This window comes from Alligator sinensis, unplaced genomic scaffold (assembly GCF_000455745.1).
Source record: "Alligator sinensis unplaced genomic scaffold, ASM45574v1 scaffold499_1, whole genome shotgun sequence".
Classification (NCBI taxonomy): domain Eukaryota; kingdom Metazoa; phylum Chordata; order Crocodylia; family Alligatoridae; genus Alligator; species Alligator sinensis.
This window is the reverse complement of record NW_005841864.1, coordinates 3,795,887-3,805,457: the sequence shown is the minus strand read 5'-3', so window position 1 is coordinate 3,805,457 and position 9,571 is coordinate 3,795,887. Positions and strand designations below refer to the sequence as shown.

The following is a 9,571-nucleotide window of genomic DNA, read 5'->3' as shown; positions in this document are numbered from 1 at the left end:
CTTAAATGTTGTCTGTGCACAGCAAAATAGAAAGAAAAAGTAAATTATAATCTGATTAGATTTGATTAATAGTAGGAAAGGGAATAGTTGATTCTCCTTAATTAAAATAGCTAACTTACTGAGCCACATTTATTAATCAGAAATAATACTATACCAGTATAAAAATGCAAGTTAAAAAAATATTTGGCTTCAAAGTCTTTTCTCTTTTATCTATTTGCCTAGAGCTGCACTCAGCTCTGAGGGACAGATGTTCAGCCAATGTAAAGTCAGTGAAGCTACACCAATTTACACCAGCCAAAATCTGTTCCAGATTTTTTGCTCCTCGGGGCTTAGTTAAGTTTTAGCTGTGGTCCATGAAGGCACACATCTGATTCTGGCATTCCCTTCCAATTCAAATTATGCCTTTTTTTTTTTTTTAAGAATTGAACCAACTTGAAATATCAAAGGAAAACTTAGCTGGAACAATTTTGTTGCACAAATCCAAGATGATTTTGATATGAAACATGTAACTGGCCTGAGGCTTATGAAGGGTTTGTTAATAAGCAGCAGACAAATGGAATGCTCCACTTCTCAGCAGTGGTGTGTCTAGAGCAGGGTAACTGGGGCAGCTGTCCCGGGCACAAACTTGGCACAGGGAGATGAAAAATAGCTGTTACTCAGACGCACAAACACAATTGCACGGTGCAATTGCAACTGGAAGCTGTTCTGTGTGTTACACCTCTGTTTCTCAGGTGCTAGATGAGATATTAGATTGCATAACTGGCCAATATTGGAGTCCCAAACAAACCCTTCTCTAACATGTGGAATTATAGTAACATGTTGGTAATATAGTGGTCAGCCTTTAGCCTCAAAATTCATTCCTCCCATCAGGAACAGCTTCATCCTGCAACATGTTTAGAGCCCTCAATTCTCCTAGTAGTCTACAGGAAGAGGCCTTTCACATCCCAGCTGGGAGCAGTTCTACTGGTATCTCATAAACAGATCACCAAGTTATTCCCGTTTCAAACCAAGCTAGCAACCTCTATTTTGCATAATTCTATAATTCAAGATCAGAATGTCTTTTCATTTATTTTTCCCTTGTTTCCTTTTCTATCAAAGTGTTAATGAATTAAAGCTTTCAGTGCTAGTCCACACCATGGCCCTTGCCATTTTCTATTCAAACTTGGCACTTGCTAGAAGGAAAGGGTTTAGCTGGCAGCTCAGGTAATGAGGCTGCCAAAGTACTGATTGCTCACAGAGAGGGAAAGACAGAGTAGTGCTGAATACCAGCCAGTTTGGCTCCCTTCAAAGTCACTTCCTCTCTGTGACTTTATCATCTCATGAGGCTACCTCAATGATCAAAATTATAAACAGAAAGCACTTCATTTCCTCCTTTGATTTATTTCCCTTTTCTCTTTTCTTCTGTTTTCAGGAAAACCCAACACCGAACAAGGCTCCATGGGACAGTTTCAAAAACACAAGTGAATACCAACACTATACTACGATAAACGTATTAGACACAGAGGCAAAAGATGCTTTAGAACTAAGACCAGCAGAATGGGAGAAGTGTCTGAACTTGCCTTTAGATGTGCAAGAAGGTGACTTTCAAACAGAAGTTTAGCAAAATTTAAACAAACTGAACAAACACAATGAATTATTTGCACTGACACTAAAGAGACTTTGGGAAGCCTGACATTCCTGTCTGAACATTGTGACTATTTTATGTCAGGATCTTCATGTGCCAAATGTCAGTGGTTTTTTTCGTACAGTATATTCCCACTGGTAAAGCTAGTGGCGAACCAGGTGTACAATTCTTACCATCGTGTGTTGTAAGTACCCGTGGAATGGATTTGTAAGGTAATCTTTATAGATAAACCTCAAGCAACGATTCATGTTGTAACAGCTTCATTTGGTTTAGTTTTCAAAAAACTTCACCATGAAGCACAATGTATATATTTATGCAGTTTTTAAAGTTTATAACAGTCTGTTTGGCCATTACTACACTTTTTACTTTATAATATAAAAGCAAAGTTTTTGTCATTAAATGAATGTCTGTTGAGCTACATTCTTCATTGCTTTAAATGCAATAAAGTAATAATCTCACTTTTATATGAATAATATATTTCACATCTTTATTATTGCAGTTTTCTCTGGAAAGCTCAGACTAGCTTTCTCTGCTGCAGCTGTGTATAAAATATTTAAAATGTTGTATGGTGTAAATAAACTTTTGTCTACATATCAGTTTTTTTAGTGCATTTTATTTTGGATTTGTTGATCTGAAATTTGCATATTTATAAAGTTTTCTTTAAAAACAGATACTGAAAATGTATTCAGAGTTGTAATAGCATACTGTTATAACTCCTTTGAGGCTAATAATTTCTCAAATGTAATAGTAGGTTTGTATAGCTATTCTGTATTTTCTACTCAGATATTCTTTGGAGACAATGAACCATGTAAATTGGACATGTCAGAATACTGCTCCAATTGTTCTATTATATAAGTATTATGCTTTTTCTGTCTTGTTGCAGAAAGACAACTAATAGAAAATAAGTAAGCTACTATGCACTACACTCCAAGGAAAATGTTGATTGATAATCATTAAATTTTCTGCATGTACACAATGAGAAGAAAGCCATTTGTGCTTCTTGTTGCTGTTTAACAACAAGAAAAACTTTTGCACTAATTAACAATCAAAAATCAAACATATTTCTTAAGGGGAAAAAAGAGTATGCTTCATATTATAAATAAAGACATGTAATTTATTTTATATCAAGAACTATAAATTTAGAACTAAATCCACAAACGGATGTAGGCAGCCAGCTGCTTCATCCCATATTTAGTGCCTACATCTCATATTTAGACAATCAACAACCCTGCTCTGGTACCACTTGACCTGCAGGCACCCAAAATCTATACATTTCTGAGATTAAACTTCCATCAGTGTCTAAAGGTCTGATTCTGAGCATGCTTAAAAGTGCCTCAGTCCCTGCTGCACTGACTACTCAAAAGTGGGGAAATATTCAATGTAGCTTGGAGTAGAAGACTGATTCCTTTAATCTGGTTGTTAGGGTACTCTCCTGCAAGGAAAGAAATGTGCATTCAGAGTTCCTCAGGCAGAAAAGGTCCTAGGTCTCCTACATCTCAGGGCAGTATTCTGAAAAAAGATCTATTGGATAAAAGGCCACCAAGGTATTAAGCACACTTTCTCTGGCCATTTTTAGAAAAGAAAGCATGTCCCCAGTTCCTTTCTCAAATGACTGAAGGCTTAGACATTTAACTTCAAGAAAAGATTTAGGACTATGAATCCTGTTAGAAGGAAGAATGTAGGATCATAAGATCACAGGAAAGTAGGGCTAGAAGGGACCTCATGAGGTCATCTAGTCCAGCCCCTGCTCAGGAAAGAATCGCCCTTAATTAAATCATCCCAGTCAAGTGTCTGTATTTATTTACTGTCAAACCTACTCTTGAAAATCCCAGTAATAAAGATTTATCAGCTTCTCTAGATGGCCAGTTTCAATGTTCAATCACCCTCATAGTCAGAATGTTTTTCCTAGCTTTCAACTTAAATTTCCTCTGCCATAGTTTGAGATCATTGTTCCTACTCCTGTCCTCTATTGCCACAGGAAAAAAAAAATCTACCTCTATACTCTTTGTATTCTCCCTCCATCTCAAGGTAAAATTTAAAAATACAGCCCTGGTCTTGGCATCCCTAATGGCTACCTCATATGGAACCCTAAATGTACCAATATGCTGTATAGAGAGCTTAGCCACCTAACTTGGCTGTTGTGCATTGTGTTATGTGGGTGGATGCCTAACAACTAGGTGCTGTAATATTCAGCATTGCAATGCCTAAGTCTCCTTTGTGGATCTATCCTGAATCAAAAGAGAAAGACTGAGGGAGCTGACTGTCATAGTTGTCTGGGTGATTTAATAAAATCACTGTGGTCAGACTTAAAGATGAGGCCAAAGCCTAGTCCTGAATGTAAACTCCTTCACATTTTGAAATAGTGGGTTTGGATTAGAAGTCCTGGATTTGGATATGCCCCTATGTTTTTGGAATCAAACACCAACCAGGAAAGGCCTTATTTTCCACTTTGGGTACAAATACTGCTAAAAATTCATATTCTCACAATAGATTCATAGATGTTAGGGTCAGAAGGGACCTCAATAGATCATCAAGTCCGACCCCCTGCATAGGGGGTACAGCCCCCTAGTAGTACAGCCTAAGAGAATGGAAGCTCCTCAGAGGGAATAGGTTTTATGAAAACATCAGTGCAGGAGATTTCTGTGCCATCCAATGCCATTTTCAGGCACCAGCCACAGTCCAGTCCCTAACTAATATTTGTACCTAATCCTAAACCCAATGTGGAAAACAGGGTACATTTATGCTGCAATCACAGTGACTGCAGTGTAGTGTAGAGACAACTGAGCCCTGAATTAGCTATAAACCACCTAGCACAAATACTGGTAGCTGCAGTAGCAAAGAGTTCATTGCAGGCTGCAAGACCCACCCAAGAAGAAGGGTAAATTAACTGCACTGAGCTCTATGCTTTTGCAGCTCTACTGCTGCCAGTACCTGAACTAGCTAGTGTAAAGATAGAACAGGTATTTCTACAGTGCACTGTACAGTCGCTTCTGTTCTGCAGTATGTACTTAAACACAGACCCATTTTTATTGATAACCTGTTGGCTGCATTACCTTTCTTCATGTATATGTACACAAGAATTATTATATATTAATATTGTCTTAATATATTTCATAGTTATAGTAATTGAAGGCCTCAAGCGCATGTTAGAGCACAACGCTTTCAATGATTTATTTGACTGGTGTAATGTTAAACCAGAGCTCTCCTGTCTTCTGCATGCAGCCAAGTCTTTGAGAAGGTGGTTTCTCACTGTCTCTGAAATACTGCAGCACTAAGAGAACAAATGGACTGTATAAATGTATTATTTATTAATAATTTTTAAAGCACTGTCTCTGTGTGTGTGTGGCACCTATACTATAGACAAACAAAAATTCATGCCTTGCCCTAAAGGGTTTGCAGCCTAAAAACTAGACCCAGAGAAGACCAAGGACACTGGAAAAACTAAAAGAGGGAGCTGATGCTGGTAATATTTTTTATAAATGTATAGCTTTTTCTTCTATTAAGAACCAAATTTAAGACCAAAAACACATCAGAAAGTTCAACAGTCTAGGCATCCCAACCTGTTAGATTTTAGATGCTAGAAAGTTTTTGTTGGTTTTGTTGTTCTAAACAGTAAACATTATATGAAAATATAACAACTCAGTTTAAAAAAATAGAATCCCTGAAATGTGTGCTTTAAAAGCAAATGTATCACAGCTTTGCAGCAGAGTGAGGGAGTGATTTCTAGCAGTTTACTGCTGTACAACTGTGGCCCAGCTGCTGTTGTATGGGTGAGCCAAGGTTACAGGGCACATTGCCCTCAACAGATCCACATCAGTCAGACAGAAAAACAAGACAGCTAAGTCTTTTCTACTTGGTACAGCTAGTGGGGAAGTGCTCAAGCTGAAGGAACTAGGGGGGAAAAACTAGGTCTGCATTGCACAATTTCCATGGCATTGTACAAAATGATGTCATTGTATCCAGAATTTTCCAGGAAGGTTAATTGTGAGTCATTCAGTTGAACATTTCCTTTCATGCTCTGTGACATGCACTGAAGAGTATAAGTGAAGACGGCTGCTACTAAGTTACCATAGGTAGAATGATAATTTCACCATTCTGACAGTGCCATGGAGGGGAATGGCCTGGTCGAACACAGGCACAGTGTTGTTGAGCTTGTATAGCTGAGATGCATACAAATCCTGAGAGACAGATGAGAGTCCTAGCAGCTATCTGTTTTGCTGTCTGCCCCAGAGAAGCAATGTCGTGTTTCTCCGAGGAGCCTGACTGCCAAGACTTTCCTGCCAGAAAACTCTCTTCTGATGTGGCAGGGAAGACAGATGACAGGATTATTTAAAAATGGATTAATTTCATATGGATTACATTTTTAAAAATATCAATTTCTGTTCAAACTTCCCCAGTTTGGAAATAATGTGCTGCTTCTGCACTGCCAGAAAATGCAAGTTTGAGCACCAGGAAAACTTACCACTTCTGAGGAGATGGTCTCTATTATGCAGAGGCAAGATGCAGTCACTATTTGTGGCCCCCCCAAAAAAATCCAGCGATACAAAAGATACATTAAGGACCAAAGGGTTAGGATACTATGTATTAACTTCGACATTTTGGTTCCTCAGACCACAACTGGAAAAATTTTACATTCCTAGGACTGTGTTGTATCTCTAAGTATGGATGTAATAAACCCACTTATTGAAACTTCCACAGGGAGCACAGCAGGCATTTTGGCGTATCAAGGGTTTGCGCGTGAGTCTGGCAAAAGGATCCAGGAGGCTGTTAACCAAGGAGACAGCTTTTCCAGGCAGGCCTGATTTGATATGGCCCTTTTATCCTTCATGTTCCCTGTTCCTCTTCAAGCTTTTCAGGAACATTAAAATGCATCCCTCTCCTTCTTCAAGAAAAGCACACACTAGGGATCTCAGACCTACTGATTGCACTCCCACTCAGATGACCTCTTATATAGTTGCAGCTTGCCTCCCACTCCTCTTCCAAGTGCTAGTGAGCACTTAAAAGAAAATTTTCTTTTTTTTGAGGGATGGATCCCCATGAAAGTGGAACTTAGGAAATCTCTCTCCCCTCTGATAGCCCTTCCCTCAGACGCTAGGAAAAGGTATACACAGGCTAACAACTAGCAAGAGAGTAGGCTTCTCCTCTTTGTCAGAAGACAGGAAGTGCTCATAGGTTATTATCCTATTTTCCCAAGATGGCCAAGCTTCAGAAAGACAGCAATTTGCAGCCAAATGCATATAATTCATACTAAATTCAGCATAAGCAGCTTTCCCTTAAGAAAACTCTGTTCTGCTCCTTAATCCAGAAGAAGAAATGCACCAGAAGTAGTTCAGTTTTGATGGGGCTTTTCCATCTAATGATTGTTGAATGTTAAAGGCATTAGCAGTCCTTGGGGCAAAGCTTGGACTCCCCAGGTCACCCCCTCTTGCAGGTGAGAACCTTAGTCATAATCATGGTCCCACCTGCTTCTTCGTGCTGGCCCAAAGGATCTTGAATTGTTCTTTTTTCCAAAGTGACACAATTTCAAGAGAAGGGGTAGAGAGTGTCATTTCTCCCAAATAACCTTATAGGCATGGCACTCTGAGGGGGGAATGAGGAAAGTGAGCTGGCATCTCCTCTGGTGTGGTGGCTATATAAACAGATCTGCAACAACCTGGGTTCCTTTATTACATAGGAGCTTTTCTTCTTAAAAGAAAAGAGGCTTAAAAAAAAGAAATGCTCTGCGTTTCATTTTTAAAGAAATGACATGTCTCTAACTCCAGGTAGGGTATGAGGTGGAGTATGGACAGTGAATCTTAACTGACTTAACAACCAAGTTCAGAGATGTTGACAACTAGCCCGCCAGAGGCCCAGAAATGGGTACATATACATGTACTCAGCATGTCCCTGTTAGATTAGGTAGTGAATGAGTCAGTATACTGGTTTGTGTGAATCCCATTCTGAGGTAGCTAACTGGCCTCAGCTGGGAACTTTGACACTTAACCCAGGGCTATGCCTAAAGGAGCAAGGCATCCAAATGTGATGTTCAGCATTGCAATGTGCAAGACCTTTGCAGCTCCAGTCCAGTGATTCTCAACTTTGGGGTGCACTGCAATCCTTTCAGTGATGCCACAGCATGCCACACAATGTTTGCACTGCTGGGTATGCAAGCATGATTCACAAGATAAACCTATAGGGCACCTATATATGTGCCTGACACCTGCTTTGACATGTGCCAATTAGCATGCATCGGAGCAGACTCAATTAACTGAGTCTGCTGGAGATTGCTAATGATCATGCTCCACCAGCCTCAGTGTTTCATGTATTTAGTGTCCCCATACTTCAAAACAGTGGTAGGGGCACTTTGAAGCTCATCTCACAAGCTTTAGTTAAAGCGCCCCCACAACTATTTTGAAGTGTGGGATGGTGAATACATGAGATGCAATGGGAGCTTTAATTAGAGCAGCTCCCAAGCGCTCCCAAGAGCTGCTCAAATTAAAGTGCCCACCCACCACCCCAGAGTACACCCAGAGATTTCAAATGGAAATGCATAGTGTTAAAAACATTCTGGATGTATCTACATGTGCAATTAGCATTGGGAAAGAAACTCTGGTGCAGTTTGCCCTGAAGTCAGCTGCTCCCAGGCACAGCATCTTCATGTGCACCTGGGAACCACAGCTGTTTGAGCTGGGGTGGAACAGCCCTGTGCTGGCAGGGAGCCAGGGTGGTCAGCCCTGTGTTCCAGGTAGCGGCATTGGGTGGTGGAGAGGAGGGCTGGGGCACAAAGGTGTTACTGTGTGGGGATAGCCAGCAGGCAGCCCCCACACTGTAGCACCCTCGTGCCCCAGCCAGCCCCAGTCACCATCTACACGTGTGTTGAGGCACACTAAATGACTACACCATAGGGCAGGGGCGGGAAGTTATTTCAGGTGGAGGGCCGCTTACCCAGATTTGGCAGGCTGTTGAGGGCCGCATGAGTAGCCCCGCCCCTTCACAGGTGCCTCACCCTTTGACAGGTGCCCCGTCCCCTGGTCACCATCTTGGGACCAATGTCCCACGGCCAGCACCGGTGGGGCCCAAAGCATGTGGCAGGGGTCTGTGGAGCTGGGTTGGGTTGCACCAGCAGGGAGAGTGGGGAGCTGGCCCAGCTCCATAGAGCCCCTGCCAGCTGGGACCCTGCGCTCCTGCCACCCTGCAATGGACCTCACCAGCACTGGCCCCGGGACACCAGTGTGGGCCCTGTGCTCCCACTGGCTCCTGCACCCACACACACCCAGTGCCCAGCAGCCCCATGGTATAGGCAGGGGGCAGCGCACAGGCCCGACCCCCTTCTCACTGGCAGGGAAGAAACTGGTGCTGAACATGAGGCAAAGTGGCCCCTTGCCCACCTCATGGCCGGCACTCCCTGCAGGTGCTTGCAGCCCATGCAGGGTTGTCTAGAGCAGGCACAGGCAGCCACACGTGGGCTGCAAGTGCTGCAGTGTGGGGCACTGGCCATGGGGCAAGCGAGGGGCCACTTTTCCCCATACTCAGCATCAGCTTGTAACCCAGCCCTGCTGCCAGCCTGGGCTCCAAGCCGGCTCTGGGCTCACCCATCAGCAGCAGCAGCTGTGGCCCCACGCTGCACCGGGCAGTGTTGGCTGCTGCTGCCCTCCCGGAGCGCACGTGCTAGGCAGCCCAGAGGCAATGGTGGCAAACACTTCCCAGCGCAGCAAGCGGGGGCGCCACAGCTGCTGTCACCACGCACAGCCCCGACGGGCAAGCCCAGAGCCAGGGCAGGGCCCAGGCTGGCAGTGGGGCCTAGTTACAAGGCGGTGCTGAGCATGGGGGGTGGGAGGAAAGTGGCCTCTCGCCCACCCCGTGCCTGGTGCTGACTGCTGCAACCACTCACAGCCTGCATGGGGCTGCCTGTGCCTGCTCTGGACAGCCCCGCATGGGCTGCAAGTGGCTGGAGGGCCGAGGACCCAG

At 43.2% G+C, this 9,571-nt stretch overlaps 1 protein-coding gene across 1 annotated transcript in view; it reads left to right on the top strand.

Moving 5' to 3' along the window:
- Positions 1-2,201, top strand: part of ADGRB3 (adhesion G protein-coupled receptor B3) — a 738,716-nt gene extending 736,515 nt beyond the window's left edge. Inside the window, exon 31 of the mRNA XM_006016642.3 lies at positions 1,412-2,201. Within this exon, the coding sequence (XP_006016704.1) occupies positions 1,412-1,600 (189 nt within the window). The 3' untranslated portion in view covers positions 1,601-2,201. The remainder of the gene's footprint in view (positions 1-1,411) is intronic.
- The last annotated feature ends 7,370 nt before the right edge of the window (positions 2,202-9,571 follow it).